General features: G+C 40.2%; 1 protein-coding gene across 3 annotated transcripts in view; it reads right to left on the bottom strand.

Annotated features, from left to right (window-relative positions):
• ulk4 (unc-51 like kinase 4) overlaps nt 1–17273 on the bottom strand; it is a 215500-nt gene that overhangs the window by 55909 nt on the left and 142318 nt on the right. For 2 of the 3 annotated variants that reach the window (XM_058746124.1, XM_058746123.1), the window contains exon 33: nt 5005–5171. The exons of the other annotated variant lie outside the window; for it this stretch is intronic. In XM_058746124.1, coding sequence (XP_058602107.1) covers nt 5005–5171 — 167 coding nt within the window. The remainder of the gene's footprint in view (nt 1–5004; nt 5172–17273) is intronic. 3 annotated transcript variants of the gene reach the window in all.

A 17273-nucleotide genomic window follows, 5' to 3' on the forward strand; every position in this document is an offset into this window, starting at 1 on the left:
TTAAAATCAATCCTAAATGTAACTGGAAGCTAGTGTAAGGACCTGAGGACTGGTGTGATATGCTCAGATTTTCTGGTTCTAGTCAGAATCCGAGCCGGCCGGTACAGTTATGGTTTCGTTTTCCACTGCGGGGCTGATAACGCATCTCTTTGGAATACAATTCAAATGCGTCAGTCGTTCCTGTGGTAACACAAGTGTTTACATATGATATGAGGTGTAAATAGCCACCGCATTATGGAGGATGATCAGAAATTTCTTCAGATTTTATTACTAATTTGTGTTTACATTGATCAAAATAGCGCGCTTAGCAAGCTACGGAGAAACTAGCAGCCAGGCAACAGACAAGTGACAGATCCTGAGTGGCAACATCACACACATGCACTCTACCGGCTCCGTACCAGGCTCACGTGGAAATACAACTGGAACCGTACCTGACAGTTCTTAGAACTGTTCGGCCAATAGTGGAAAAGCAGCTTAATGGTCTTCTTTGGAAGGCCGGTGAGAAGACCATTACAATAATCCACCCTGCTGGTGATAAAGGCATGAACAAGTTTCTCCAAGTCTTGACTGGAAACAAAACATTTAATTCTTGCAATGTTTTTGAGATGATAGCATGCTGATTTAGTTACTGCTTTGACATGACTACTAGAACTAAGGTCTGTCTCCAGAATCACCCCAAGATTGTTGACTTGATTTTTAGTCATTGAGAACTTCATCTTTTTTTTCCAAATGCAATGACTTCAGTTTTCTCCTTGTTTAACTGAAGAAAGTTTTGGCACATCCAACTGTTAATTTCATCAATGCATTGGCAGAGGGAGTCAATGGGGCTATAGTCATTTGGAGATAAGGCTAGATAAATCTGGGTATCATCAGCATAGCTGTGATGGGCAATTTGGTTCTTTCTCATTATTTGACTTAGTGGGAGCATATACAGGCTAAACAAGAGTGGTGCAAGAATTGAGCCTTGCGGGTCTCCGCATGTCATGGACGTCCACTTAGACTTATGCTCTCCTCACATAATAACCTCTCCCTTCCAAGTATGACCTGAACCATTTTACTACCAGCCCAGAAAGCCCGACCAAGTTTTCCAGTCTCTCTAAAAGTATGTTATGATCGACAGTGTCAAACGCAGCACTAAGATCTAGTAGTACCAGCACTGATATTTTGCCAGAATCAGAATTAATATCATTTATTATCTTAATGAGTGCTGTCTCTGTGCTGTGATGTGTTTGGAAACCAGACTGAAAATTGGCCAGGTATCCATTTGAATTTAAGTAGTTGTTCAGCTGATTAAAAACTGCCTTTTCAATAATCTTACCTACGAAAGGAAGATTTGATATTGGTCTATAGTTGCTCAACATGGTGTTATCAAGATTGTGCTTTTTCAGAAGGGACTTAACAACTGCAGTGTTCAAGGAGTTTGGAAAAGTCCCAGAAAGAAGTGAGGCGTTCACTACTTCTAATGCTGTGTTCACATCAGACGCGAATGAAGCGTTAAGCGCGAATGATTTACATGTTAACTCAATGCAAAGACGCGGTAGACATCCTGCGGCACGATTTGCGCGAATGACGCGGCACGAATTGAGCGTTTCGGGCGTTTGCTGCACGTAACGTGTGAATCGCTCGAGTTTAAAAATCTGAACTTTGCCAAATATTCACGCCATGTTAACCAATCAGGAGCTTGCTCTAGTAGTGATGTGATTACGACATAGCGAGCGGAAGCAGAAATCCGAAATAACAATGGAGGACAAAATCATCGTTGCTGTATGTGGATACCTAGAGCTGTACGATACATCTTCGTACTTTTATAGAAACAGGAATAAAAAGGATCTTGCTTGGAAGAAAGTGAGTGAGGAGGTCGGACAATCTGGTAAGTTGTAAAAAACGCTCTGTTCGCGTCTGTTGTGAAGTAATTTCACGTGCGAATGAAGCAAGTAAACTCGAAATGTTCAAGCGTCCAACTACGTGCGAATAGCGCGATTTATTTGCGCAAATCGCGTCTGGTGTGAACGCCCCATAAGAGATCTGCTTCTAAACAGTTAAGCACACTTTTGAAAAAAAAGATGTGGAAGTGTGTCAAGATAGCAGGTTGATGATTTAAGGTGCTGTACTATTTCTTCCAAAATTTAGCTAACAATTGTTTCAAAAACAGACATAGTCACTTGTTTTTTAAATTGCGGTCGAATCTGTGTGACCTCTGCATAACTTGAGGATGTGCAGAGATCTCCTTTATCAGAGATCTCCTTTATCCACCTAATATCAGATCTCCTTTCTGATATTATTGATCTTCTCACAAAAGGAGGAAGCAAACTCATTGCATTTGCTGTTGGAGAGCATTTCCCTGGGAATCTGATTTGGGGGGGTTTGTCAGTCTCTCAACAGTAGCAAAAAGAGTGCGATTGTTGTTTATAAGGTTTGAGAAGAAGGTCTGTCTAGCTGTGGCTAGTTCCACATTGAAAGCATGAAGGCTGTCTTTATAAATACTATAGTGAATTTCGAGTTTTGTCTTCCACCACAATCCGCTCAGCTTTTCTGCATGGTCTTTTCATACTCTGAACTAGTGTTTTCACGGTACCAAACTTTCTGTATTCAGTACCAATATCAGTGAAAATTCACGCTTCTCGATACCAATTTCAGGACCAAAGCAAAACACAAAAACATGCTAATTAAAAAACACATTATTTTTATGAATAAAGTTAATCAAAAATAAACTGCACAAAAATCAATGCCATTCTTTATGCTTATTTAAAATTTTCAGGTTTTTCCACAAGGAATAAAAAAAGTAAACAAGTTTCACCCAAAAGTTTTTGTCATATTTCTGCTGCCGCTGAAAAACAACTATAAACTGTTGTCTGTTTTAAGGTTTGCTGGTGGGTTTCATGATCTTCCTCAGCTTGCAGCTGTAAAAGGAAAATATAATATACTTAAGTAAAGCAATGGGCTGAGTCTGACCAAATGCAACATTAGATCATTGACTCCAGCTAAAATATAACATTTCAGTAAATAACAAACCATTTTAAGACAAGTGTATATCAAATAGATGGAAACTGTAGTATTAAAAACACTTTACAATAAGATTCCATTTGTTAGATAACATGACCTATCAATAAACAATAGTTATATAGCAATTATTCTGCTTAGGGTTAATTTCAAAATGTACTAAAATCAAAAGTTAAATCTGTTGAAATTATTTAATGCACAATGAACAAACATAAATGATCAAGTGTTTGTATTAAATAACATTCACAAACATTAATTAATGTTGTAAACATATAGTGTTCACTCACTGTAAGTTGATGTTAGATAATAACATGAAGTCATGTTAATGAATGATATCTTATTGTAAAGTCTATACAGGAGATAAATTTTGAATACTTTCATTTAATCCAAACTGTGTACATATTTAATCTTAAAGGGATTTTAAAACCTGCTAGTTATCCAGCCAAGAATAACAACTAACTAGCTTAAAAAAGCCCAGAATTGTTTTTTTCTGACGGACTGATATGACATAAACACTGTTAACTATTTGTATATTCTCTAATATATTTTAGGTTCACGATTCATTTAAAAGCCTCTGGGGTGTGTGAAAATAGCAAATACCATCATGTCCTCCTGTTTTTAAATAAAAGTTCTAATAAAAGTTATAGGTGCATTAAATAGTTAATAAAGAAAATTCATTCTAATGCTTATTAGCCGCACTTATGCTAACGATTAACTCCGCTAATAACGGCGATGTTTGTTTATTTCAATCCGACATTCAAATTAAAATATGGAATAATATTCATAACAGAAGATCTTATTTTAAATATTAAACTGAAACTTACCTGCTTGAACTCTTTCATTTGCTCCGGGTATTGGTCTTTAAAGTATTTTTTTTTTATTTTATTTTTTTTGATGCGTTTCCTCCTCTTGATGTCGCTACGTCTCAGTGCTTACATGAAGAGAGCATATCTGCGCACCTTTCGGATAGCGCAGCAAGAACTGGGTTAACCGGGTACTCGGTACCTAAAAAAACCTGGTACTGTGATGTTTTCATTTTTTTAGTACCGACTTGGTACAGAAATACCGGTTCTTTTGACAACACTACTCTGAACTGCTGTTGATTTTCTCCAAGATGATTTTTGTCTGTCATTCTTCTTGCTGTCCTTTACAGGAGCAATATCATCAATAACATTCTTAACTTTTGAGTTAAGTGAATCCAGGAGAAGATCAACAGAGCCTGCAGAAATGCTTGGTGTTAAAGATATAGCCTTCATACATAGTGCACCAGTGTTCTCGTTAATGCATCTCTTTCTGACAGAGACAGATCTAGGTTCAGTGGTAACAGAGATCAATATATCAAAGAAAATACAGAAGTGATCAGATAGTGCTACATCCTTAATAACAATGGATGAAATGTTTAGACCTCTACTGATGAGTAAATCTAGAGTGTGTCCGCGATTGTGTGTAGGTCCATGCACATGCTGAATCAGGTCAAAAGTGCTTAAAACAGTTATAATTTCTTTTGTAGTTTTGATTTCTGCATTATTTATGTGAATATTAAAATCCCCTGCAATAGCAAAACAGTCAAACTCTGAGGAAATCAATGATAACAGTTCTGTGAATTCTTCAACAAAGGCTGGAGAGTATTTTGGAGGCCTGTAAATAATGATAAACAGAATGCGTGGAGCACCTTTCAGCACAGGTATTCTAGGTATTCAAAAGACAAATACTGACCAAATGACACTTTTTTTTTTTTTTTAAACGAATTGACATCACCAACTACCTGGCAAGCGCAATAAAGAGTTTTTGTGGATCCGTGTGAACAGGGATTGTTGTTGTCTTTTCTTTTCACTATAATTAGACCAAAATGAGACAGAACTGCCCTTTAACAGGATACACAGGCGGCAGGGAAACATTCTTTCACAAAATTATTAATAATTTACAAACTCTATATATTTTGTCTTTTTATATTTTTATTTAACTTACATCAGCAAACCAAAAGTAAAATAGAGAGAATGTTACCTGCAGGGCTAGTCGGACTACAGACGAAAGGTTTTTGAGCAGGCAGTGGACGATGTCCAGCAGACAGAGGAGCAGAGAAGAGCAGCTCTTCAGCCCTGAGTGCATTTCTCTCTCCAGATACACACCAGAGACTTCCACAAAGACATTACATACCACCTCAATCGCACCTGAGAAGAGATAAACGCAAACAAAATCATTCTTCTATACATCCCATCTGCTCTGATCGTCCATCTGATGGACACAAACATAACCCATCTGACTTAAGATATCTGCTAATTGAGTAAACAACTGCCTGTCTTTTGCAAATTACATTACACTCAATATACTGTTTGAAATGGTCATAGTTATATGGAGTAATGAAGCATAAAGTATCAAGATTTTCAGTTTATGGTGGAAAACATTGTAAGGTAGACAGGAATTTGAAGCTTAACTTAAAGCTGCAGTCCAAAAGTTGATGCCATCTCTGTTTGAAACCTACAATTGCAGTTATTTGCAGATAATTTTCTTTACGTAGGTTGTGCATCGGCATAAATAAGAATTTTCACTGGATACTGTCATCTGAACAATAAACTAACAAGTCTGCCTCTTTTGTTCTAACCAACTGAGGGAAAAAATATTATAATAAATCGCGCTACCAATGCTGATTAAATCTAATGATCGGTTAGCGCATATCAAATTAAACATGCAAATTGTTATTATTGTTATACTTTGTTCTCAAACTGTTAACAACATCAGCATTGTGTGACATGTATGTAGTGTGTAGATTTCAATTTATTTACAGTCTAATCTCTAATACCATTCGAATTTCATATAAAGAAATTCTTTTAACCCAAAAAGCTTCTTCTTTAGAACTGGTTGTCTTTAAAATACAAAACTTGTGTAATCCCACATAGGCTATCTGTAACCACATGCACATTTAAAACTGGAATATAATCTAATTTCAGTCACTTACATGTTTCATAAACACATAATCCTTTCTGGATTACAATCTGCCATCAAAATGATAAAATTAATTATTCCAGCTGCTGTGAGAAAAGACTATAAACAATCTGCCACCTACAGCATCATCACATGCGATATAGCCTACAAGCCAGGACAAAAACTTTATGTTTACAGATGTGATGTAATAATGCGACGTCATGCTTGAATTTCCCGCGAAAACCTACCCGAACCACTCAAATTAGAAAACATTATTATAAGCTTACCGTTGTGAATCGGGCTAAGGTAAGGATATTTTTGAACAATGGCTGGTTATATACTTGCTCAAAAATTTATTTCGGATCATTTTTTAACAAAAAATGTTACGGACTGCAGCTTTAAATAATCAGATTTTACTTAAATTACAATATAAACAGTTGTAGTGTGTTTGTATAGTGTGGAGTCAGTAGGGTTTTTTTTACATGAATACTTTTATTAAGCAAAAACACACTCAATTGATCAGAAGCAACAGCAAAGACTTTACACAATGTTACACAAGATTTCTATTTCAAACAAATGCTGTTAGTTTGATCTTGAATCCTGGAAAGAAAAAAAATACAGTTCCCTTTTGATACTTTACTCGTACTGCGTCTTACTGGATGCATATGGGGAAAACTTATTTTTCTCCGATAACTGAAGCCTTTAAAGACGAACCAATGGCTCGGCGGCACTGCTGCATGAGCCTATGGCGGCGATGCCCGCCAAAGCCCGCCAGAATGGCTATATATGCAGCTATATAAGCAGCCGCATCACCATAGGATCCTCAGATTTCTTCTCCTTCAGCGATGACATCTCTTCTCTGATATATGAGACTTGAAGCCCTTCTCGCAAGCGCCCCGAGACGAGTGAGCTTACGCTGGATCAGACCCCGCGTACCTCACTCTCTCCCACGAGAGAGGTTCTGCCCGTCTTTTTCTCCCGTCCAGACCAACGTCCCTCTGCGGCTGCGAGCGACCTGGTCTTGTTCGTGGGAAGTGAAGATGAGGTGCTGGATGACAGCGTGTCACTGACTGCATCAGACGCTGAGGAGCTGTCGGGCTCGGTTGGTGACCCCGCCCTCCTTCAGTCTGTGGAGCCCAGCGAGCCCAAGCTGAGCACGGACGCCGAACTGCGATAGGCAGGTCCATGGCCAGCTTAGTGGTGCTCGAGCGCCACCTGTGGTTGACGCTGACGGCGAGAAAGAATGTGGACAAAGTCCCCTTTTTTCTGGACTCACCAGTCTCCCCCACCGGCCTGTTTGGACCCACTGTGGACGGGTTTGTGGAGCTCTGCAGCTGGCTTGAGTCTACCCAGATCGGCGCCGACTCCCCAGCTCGTGAAGACTGCGCCACCGGCTCCCCAGCCGGAGCCCCGAGATCATTCTCATTCAGCTAGACGCCGCCCGCCTCCTAAGTGCCAGGGACCCCGGCCCAAGATTGTGCTGGACCAGGCGCCCAAGGCGTCATCCTGATCTGTGGGACAGGAAGAGGAGGGGGCTAAGTCCCGCAGTTACCGGACCACCCCCCAATCTGCCTCGGTTGAACCTCCAAGTACCCCGTCCAGTTCTGGGTGCCGAGGGTGATGTGTTTTCTGCAGTCACTGTACCAAGTGCCCAAATCACCTACCGCTCTGATAGCGGAACAAATAAAACACAAACATTCTCAAAAAGAGAGCAAATCACAACAAGTCAATCCAACCCCTTGTCAAACGGGCAGAGGCCTGGCAGGCCATCACCGGAGTGTCAGATTGGGTGATGGGGATAATAAAACGAGGTTACTCACTGCAGTTCACTCGAAGACCCCCGTGCTTCAGCGGCTTGGTTCCCACCTCTGAGATAAGACGCACACGTCCTGCGCTCAAAGGTGATGACTTTGCTGGCAAAGGGAGCCGTAGAAACGGTCCCCCCAGCCCAGAGCAAGTCAGGCTTCAACAGCCGTTACTTCCTCGTGCCCAAAAAGGATGGTGGCCTGCGGCCCGTCCTCGATCTAAGGCTCCTGAACCGCGCCCTCATGAGACGGCCATTCAGGATGATTACATTGAAACAGATCCTCTCGCAAATACGCCCAGAGGACTGATTCTTTCCTCTGGATCTGAAAGACGCTTCCTTTCACATCCAGATAGCCCCCCATCACAGGCCATTCTTGAGATTCGCCTTCGAGGGTGTGGCTTAACAATACACGGTTCTGCCCTTTGGGCTGTCCCTGGCTCCCCACACTTTTACACAGTGCATGGACGCGGCTCTTTGCCCTCTGAGACAGATGGGAATCTGCATTCTCAACTACCTCGACAACTGGCTTGTTCTCGCCCAGTCAGAGGTGGAACTGCTGTCGCACAGGTCCCTCCTCAGCCACTTAGAGCGCCTGGGACTCAGGGTCAACTTTGCCAAGAGCGCAATGTCCCCCAGCCAATGAATATCGTTCCTGGGAATAGTTTTCGACTCAGCCCAAATGAGGGCGGCGGTCATGCCAGAGCGAAGCCCTGAGCCCTTGGAAGTGTCATCAGTGGATGGAACAGGGTGTGCCCTTGGAAATAGTATGCAGGAGAAAGGTGGTCTCGACAGATGCGTCCAACACGGGTTGGGAGCTCTGTGCGAGGGCCAACCGGCCTTCGGCCTGTGGTTGGCAGAGGAAGGAAGTCTCCACATCAACTGCCTGGAAATACTGGCAGTGTGTCGAGCCCTTCATACCTTCTTACCAGACCTAAAGGGGCACCACGTTTTGGTCCGTTCAGACAGCATGACCGTGGTAGCCTACATAAATCACCAAGGGGGGCTCTCCTCGAGGTGCCTCCTCCTTCTACTGGAGTGCCTCTTGGTATGGTCTCAGCACAACCTGCGTCCGCTGAGAGCAACGCATGTGCCAGGCAGACTGAACCAGGGTGCAGACATGCTGTCACGGAGCAACGTCCCCTCAGAGGAGTGGACGCTCCATCCGCAAGTGGTTCAGGAGATCTGGGAGATCTTTGGCAAGGCAGAGGTCGGCCTGTTTGCCTCAAAAGATGACTCTCATTGCCTGACCTATTATTCGAAGGACATGGACGTGTTGGCCCACGACTAGCCCAACCTCCTCCTTTATGCTTTTCCCCCGATCGCTCTGATCCCGCAGGTCATCAGACGAATCAGGGAACACAGACACAAAGTTCTTTTAGTGGTCCCGCTCTGGAGGAACCAGCATTGGTTCTCAGAGCTGTCTCAGCTGCTCACCGCAGCCCTTTGGCCCATTCCCCTGAGATGGGACCTCCTCTCTCAGGCAAACAGAACATTGTGGCATCCCCGGCCCAAGCTGTGGGCTCTGCACCTTTGGCCTCTCGATGGGAGCTCATGGACCTCCCCGAGAGTGTTCAAAACACAATCACTCAGGCTAGAGCCCTGTCTACGAGACGTCTCTACGCCCTTAAATGGTCTGTCTTTTCCGCCTGGTGCTCAACCCATGATGCAGACCCATTTTCCTGTGACATATCGCTGATACTGTCCTTCCTGCAAGAGCTGCTGGACAAGGGGCGCTGCCCGTCCACGCTCAAGGTCTATGTAGCGGCTATAGCATCCTTGCACACTGCTATAGCAGGCCAGTCGGTGGGCAGGAACAACTTAGTTGTTCGCTTTCTGAAGGGGTCCAGGAGGCTGAAACCTTCTCGCCCCTTCACAGTCCCTACTTGGGATCTGCCTACTGTTCTGAGGGCCCTCCCTTTAAGCCGCTGCAGTCTGTCGACCTCTGACCCCTGTCGCTAAAGACTGCTTTGCTACTGGCGCTAGAATCGGTCAAGCGAATGGGAGATTTGCAGGCGCTCTCTGTGAGCCCCACCTGCCTTCAATTTGGGCCTAACAACTCCAAGGTCGTCCTAAAGCCAAGGCACGGTTATGTACCGAAGGTGCTCTCACTTCGCTCACTGCGCTTCCTCCCTCAGACAAGGACTAGGAGCTGAATTTACTCTGCCCCGTTAGGGCACTGAGAATCTACCTGGAGCGTTCTGCCCCCTTTAGGCAGACGGAACAGCTCTTCGTTTGCTTCGATGACTGAACCAAAGGGCATGCGGTCACAAAGCAGAGACTTTGAAGATGGATAGTTGACGCTATTACGCTAGCTTACTCTTCCTTGGGCCTGCACTGCCCCATTGGAGTACGAGCACACTCCACAAGAGGCGTTGCCTCGTTGTGGGCGTGGTCTAGAGGAGTGTGCATCGCAGAAATATGTGCGGCGGCCGGCTGGGCCTCGCCGTCCACATTTGCTAGGTTTTATAACCTGGAAGTCCCTGCCTTACAAGCACGGGTCCTTTCTGTTTGAATGGACGTGAACCTTAACAGGTGGGACCAGCACTGTGCAGAGCTCGTCCGTAGCACGCCTGACTTGACAGTATTGCTTACTTCTGCGCTCTCGGCCCCCCAGGGTGCCGATGCTGTATAGGTCCCCCTTGGGACAATTACCCTGGCCGGGTACTCAATGAGTCGAACTCAATGAGTTCGACCCGCTGCTTCGAGGGCTTCTACTACTTGTCCCCTGGGCCCTTCGGTGCCCATTAAGGCTGGGTGATAAATAGATTTTATCGATTAATTCGAATGTGTAGTTTACGTCGATTTGCTTGAATGAAAATCGGTTTTCTCTCTAACATCCGCCGACGGCGCTCCCCTCTGGGCTCCCGTAGTCCCGAATGGGCTCAGCCCTCCCCGCGCATTGCCATATTAGAGTTTTGGTAGGGTTTCGTGATCCCCCCCCGGGTATGAATTGATTTAAATCGTGAATCGGATTTTTTTTTTAGGCCATATAGCCCAGCCCTAGTGCCCATGGCAAGTTAGTTATTCAGTCTTCCCCTACCATAGCATGGTGTGGTTGTACTGGTTCCCCATATGCGTCTAGTAAGACGCAGTACGAGTGAAGTATCGAAAGGGAACGTACTCTGTTACTATCGTAACCTCGGTTCCCTGAGATATAGGTACTGTGTTCCTTGCCGTGCTATGGTACTGCCGAACCAATGGCCATGCAGTAATACTGCGTTATTAAAAAAGGCTTCAGTTATCGGAGAAAAAGGAGTTTTCCCCATATGCGTCTAGTAAGATGCAGTACTCGTTCCCGTATCTCAGGGAACCGAGGTTACGATAGTAACCAAGTTTGTTTCTACAAAAAATATTAAGCAGCACAACTGTTTTCAACATTGATAATAATAAGAAATGTTTCTTGAGCACCAAATCAGCATATTAGAATTTCTGAAGGATCACGTGACACTGAAGACTGGAGTAATGACTGCTACAAAATTCAGCTTTGCCATAACAGGAAACCATTTTAATAACATTGTAATATGTTGCACAACTAAAGTTTCATTCGGTAACCATATATTTATGGGATAGCTGTGATGGTCGGTTTGTATATCCACAAAATATATTTGTATACTTTGTAAATATGCAAATGACTAAAGTTTAACACTGATCAGTTTATTCCTGATTTTATTTTTGTTCCACATATTTGTGTCTAGCAGGAAAAAACAAACAACAACAACAACAAAAAACTACTAAGTCTGTTGAGCCATAAATGCAAACACAGACCTGGGACTGTACCTGGGATTCAGTTATCAAAGTTTATTTTCGGCATTCAAATAAATTCCTTAAATCCTCATAAGTGAGACTACATTCTGCTTAAAATCCAAAGCCACATGATTCAGGTTCAAATGACCTTTCAAATGAAAATGCGGTAACACTTTAGAATAGGGAACACTTATTCACTATAAACTACGACTTTTCCCTCAATAAATTCCTAATTTGCTGTTTATTAATAGTTAGTAAGGTAGTTGTTAAGTTTAGGTATTGGGTAGGATTAGGGATGTAGAATAAGGTCATGTAGAATAAGGCATTAATACTGTATGTGCTTAATTACTACTAATAAATGGCTAATATTCTAGTAATATGCATGCTAATAAGCAACTAGTTAAGAGACCCTAAAATAAAGTGTTACCGAAAATGTAGACTAACCTAAACTTGCAAAAGACCAGAAGTAAAGACAAATACTGAAGTCTTCTCATTTAAAACTTTAACGGTTATTTAACTTAACCTCTTAACTGTCACCGTCCACCCTGTGGGACGCCTACGTTTACTTCACTATTTTACAATTAAATCCTAATCTAATCATGACAAACTATATATCGTTGGAAAGGTCTAAGACTCCTAAATAGGTATTTTACCACTTTTTTGTAAAATAATTATGTAGGAAAAGTAATAGATTAATTTATTACAAGAGTGCACCTGAAAATCTACATCGTAACAGGAGTTCTGACCTTTGTCACAGAAAGTCTTCTTTTTTGCCTTTTTCTCTATCACGCTTTAGAAATCATAAGAAATTATATATCAGTTGAAAACTTAAAATCTCAAACTTCATCCTTTGAAACCCATTTTAAAATCAGACATTGCATTACCATGGAAATGGTACATCAAAATCACGTTGGAAAATGTTTTCATTCATGAATTATAAAAAAATAAATTTGGATAGTGCACTATCATGTCTGTGTTCAAAACTGTGAGTGACAGTTAAGGGGTTAAAGGACACCAAAAAAGGAAATGGAAAATAACTTTTTACTTAACTCCACTGTACTATAATGGGTAATATCTATTTTAATTAATTCAGGGGAGCAGCATGAATGGCAGACCTTGGATTTATATATTAAGTGCACTGCACAATACAAATAAGCACAAATGAGTACTCGTTCCTTGATAGTAATTTCTGAACATTCTTTTACAATATAAGTCTGAGATACAAAACATAAAAGTCCTTTTTGTTCCAAATGACACAAGAAATACATGATTTTCCACAAAAGCAGCCTTCACCTTATCATGGCCTTCTTTCTCAGTATTGTTGAATATTAACATTGAATGTGTTCATCTCTCCGTTCTTTGCTAAGTGTCTATGGTATGATCCAGGGCTTCAGACTGCGACCATTTTTTCTGCCTGTGCGACGAAATTTTGTGTGCGGTTGCACTGGCTCGACCACCGCGTTATTCAACTCATAAGCGCTGCCATTTCTGTTGCATATGTGAAACATCAAACGGCAAATGAAACTGAAAGCATAACTAAACCGCACTACTCCTTTGAACTGCGCAGTGCTTCAAGTGTAGAGCCTGGTTTATGCTCGCCGCTTCAGCAGGAGCATGAAGGTGCGCGCAGCAAAAAGACGTGAATATTGAGGAAACGATGGATGGTTTTCATGCTAAAGTAAAGTAAAAGGCCGCTTAAACCAGAGAAGGTGAACATGCTGGTATTCTTGTGGGGAAAAATACATGCAAGCACTGTCACCGACAGCAAGTTTAGTTTTACTTTTCTTTTTGTTTTCATTTTGAAAAGCTTGTTATCTTTGCTGTTTACCTCACGTTATGCTATAGAGGCTCTCTTTTTTTTTTTTTGATTCCTTAGTGTTTGCTAAACATTCTGTAATTTATTTGTCGGTATATAATACAGAATGTGGTGTATGCCATGCCTCATCTTATTTTTTTTGTTAATTGTTAATAAACGTTTTGTAAGCTAGTTTGTCATTTTATTATTGTTGTGCTTTTTAATTAAGAATAACAATGAATCCATCTTTTGCTTTAGTCTTAAAAAGTGAAAGATGTATACATGCAAGAAAAAGTCCTTGTAAAACTTGACAAGATCGCGGATTCGAAAGTGAAAGCATCCGAAGCCTGCAGCTTATAACATAGCAAAAGAGGAACTCCCGTTCACAAAAATCAAATCACAAATAATACTACTGATGAAAAAGAACAGGTTGAATGTTAACCACTTTCATTTCCATACAACTATAAACTATTATAAAAGTTCATCAGCATGCATTGATTAATCCCATGTTGTAACAAAAAAAAAAAAAAGAAAAAAAAAAAAAGACAACAACATCATGTGCTCGTGCGACCAACTGAGAAAGTTAGTTGCAAAAGAGCAAACAGTGGGAAGAATGAGTCTGGAGCCCTGTGATCTGTCACCTAGATCACTAGATATAGACTGCAAGGTGGGTGCACGAGATTTTTAATACTGCTACTATACAAATTACATTGCTACTACAGGTGGAGCTAAGTTCTGCATTTTCCTGTTATTAAGATAAACTATGCATTCAAAGTGAACTGAATTGCAGTATTAGAGCAATGCAGGAAGATGTGACTGAAAGTCCTTATAAATTGACTTGATGAGCACAGTTTCCCTCAATGTCTTGATGCATTTCCCATTGAAAACAGGAAGCCAGGGTGAAAGAGCTCGCACCTTTTAAAACATAACTAATATAGCTTACATCACATAGCAAAGTCACACTTCACAGCCACATATATAGTTTAACTGATTTGCCCTATTAGATTTAATATGAAACTGTAACATTTCTGTCATAATATCAGTTACTGTTAAAACCATAACCATTTTAGTAATGGTGACAATTACAGGTGTATGTGGTGTTTATAATTTAGGGGGAGGTAGGGGTGTGCGATATTGAAAAAAATAATATCTTGATATTTTCTGGGATTTTATCGATAACAATAATTAGATGATATTTTCCTAAGTATGTTGTGCTGTTATCTTGAGGACTACCATGGACAGCTGACTCCTAAAGTTGTATTTACACTGTTTAATGCAGGACATGAATGCGTTTAACATGCAATTACAAATGTATAAATAATGTTTTGATATATTAAACATAAAATGTTTTAAATAATAAAAGATACTTTGAATGTGAAATTAAAACTGCCAGTAGGTGGCAGCAAGTCACTGTTAATAAGTGAGTCATTGCGATTGAACCAAATCATTTAAACAGTTGATTCATTCAGGAATGAAACACCATTATGTTGCTCAGAGACGCAAATCAATGCTGTGGCTGTGTTTGGAATTATTTTTGTTGTCGAAATGAAAAAACAAAACAAAAAACAAAAACAAAAAAAAAACAGGTAATATGAAACGTAAGTCTCTTAATTAACTTCTTGTTTTTTTAACTGTTGTAAAACATTTTAAAAACATTTGTAATCATGGGAATTTTTGGAGAAAAAAACAGCACTCTTTTTGTAATGTTGATTAACTATATTAAATATATAGATATAAATATGCATTTTCTGTCCCCATATCATGAACTTTGTGATCAATCTAAAGGCATTTTATTAGACTTGAATCATGCAGTGATTGTGATGCATAGTCTAAATGCGCACTCACATTAGTCTAGACTTCACGTAATGAATGCGTGCACTCTGTAGGGGTGTTTTGAATGGTTTTTGCAAAATACTTGATAATGTCAAATCGCACATTGTTAAATCAACAATTACGATATTAATCACAGATGATATATATCACACACCCCTAGGGGGAGGTAACATTCTTGCTCTAGAAAACAATTGTTTGGACAACATTTCTTCAGTGCATTGTAAATCATACATTTTTCTTAGTTTGTATTTCTGGAAGGAAGCGACTGTGCATTTTAAATGCATATATTTCAAAGTGATCAGCTCAGATTTTTCTATTTGCTATGGTGTTTAATCAAACAACACCAAATATTTAAATACTTAAAGATTTAATATATATTTTCAAACATTTGTTTACACTTTAACATTTTACATTTTAATATCGACTAAAAATGTTCTGGGACTAGATTAATGAAACATTGTTATAGCTTCCAAGGTGTATATGACTTTCTTCTTTCAGACAAATCCAATCAGAGTTATATTAAAAATTATCCTTGCTCTTCCAAGCTATAGAATTGTACTAGATGGGTGTTTTTTTCAACAGTCCAAAAGTAGTCAAATAAAGCGCATCCATCCATAATAAAACTTGCCTCACAAGGCTCCGGTAGGTGAATAAAGCGGGATTTATACTTTCGCCTAGCTCTGCTCCACGAGCCTCTGCTGACTGCGCGCGCACCTTCCCAAACGGACGAGGCTTTTATACTTATCGTGTTCACCTTTGTACTATTCTTTGAAAGGACAGGGGGTGACGAGGAGTAATTGTCCTCTAAAACCATCGGGAATCACCACTGAGAAGAAGTCATTTGCTGGTACAAGACTTCTCGCGTGATGAATGAGTTGATGAATGAATAATTTCTTTATGTACAAACTGATTAAAATAATCTTAAACTATTGGGTTTATTTTGCATCAAACAAGACAACTTTAAGCAAACAGTGTATAAATAGTATCTAAATGAATTCTAATTAAATTTTTATACAATAACATTAAAACGTACTTCTATTAAAAAGCCTTATTGGACAAACTATGCAAAAAAACAATGCATTGTTTTCCCTCAAAGCGTCAAAAAGCACCTGATGGAGTTTGAACTTCACATCAAACTGCTTCTGTTTCACACAAATACTGGCACAGACGTGCCTGTTTGGCTAGAGTTGCCATGAAGTCGTGCATCTTCGGAAGCGGAGCTGTGCAGAAAGTTACAAAAAAAATGCCGTGCACACCGCTACGCAAAATGAGGTCGCACGCACTTCCGCCAACACTGCAATGACGTCATATTTGCCATACGCACCCAAACGAACTTGCAGACAAATCAGCCTTAAAGGCCTCCTGTAGCGAATCAATGCAATATTGCAAGAAAAATATCCATATTTCAAATGTTATAAACACTTTTCTCTCACTTCCGCTAACTGTCATATGCATATGCAGAAGCCGTTCTGGGCGGATGATGTAGGACGTATGCACAGCACATCGATGCAAAAATGCATAGAAAAAAATAAATAAATAAAAACACCCACCTACTGCCGTTGAATGGATTCGTCTGAAAGAAGAAAGTCATATAAGCCTACACTTAGGATGCTTTGAGGGTGAGTAAATCATGGGTTAATTTTCATTGTTGGGTGAACTAGCCCTTTAAGATAAGAGAAAGATCTTTAGACAAAACTTAAGAAGATTTACACGTTTACTGTAGCAGTGTACACAAGGGGTACAAAAGGGTACAAAAAATGGGGGGAGGGAAAAACAAACAAACCATAAGGCATTTAAAATGCAATGCTAAGCGGTCGTCAAGCTGGTTGTAATAACAATATTGTGTGCTTTTTATGATTATCATGGTATTATGAAAGTTTTTCAAGAATTCCACTTAGGAAATTCTAGGATTTAGCCCTTGATTCCTTATTATTGTTCTTTACAGTTGTGTTCTTTTGCACTTTAATCAATTTTAAATATTCTACATTTTGAATTTAAATGTTTATTTTGTTATATAAAAACGTTATTAAATGTGTTATTAAGAGAATAACACTTAAGTTCTTCAACCTAATTCAATACTAAAAAGCTTTAGCAATTATCGTGATGTGACAATTTGATATCATCACATGCCACCTTGAACACACCTTCTACCAGGTGATCAATATATCCAAA

This window comes from Onychostoma macrolepis, chromosome 16 (genome assembly GCF_012432095.1).
Source record: "Onychostoma macrolepis isolate SWU-2019 chromosome 16, ASM1243209v1, whole genome shotgun sequence".
Taxonomy (NCBI): Eukaryota; Metazoa; Chordata; class Actinopteri; order Cypriniformes; family Cyprinidae; genus Onychostoma; species Onychostoma macrolepis.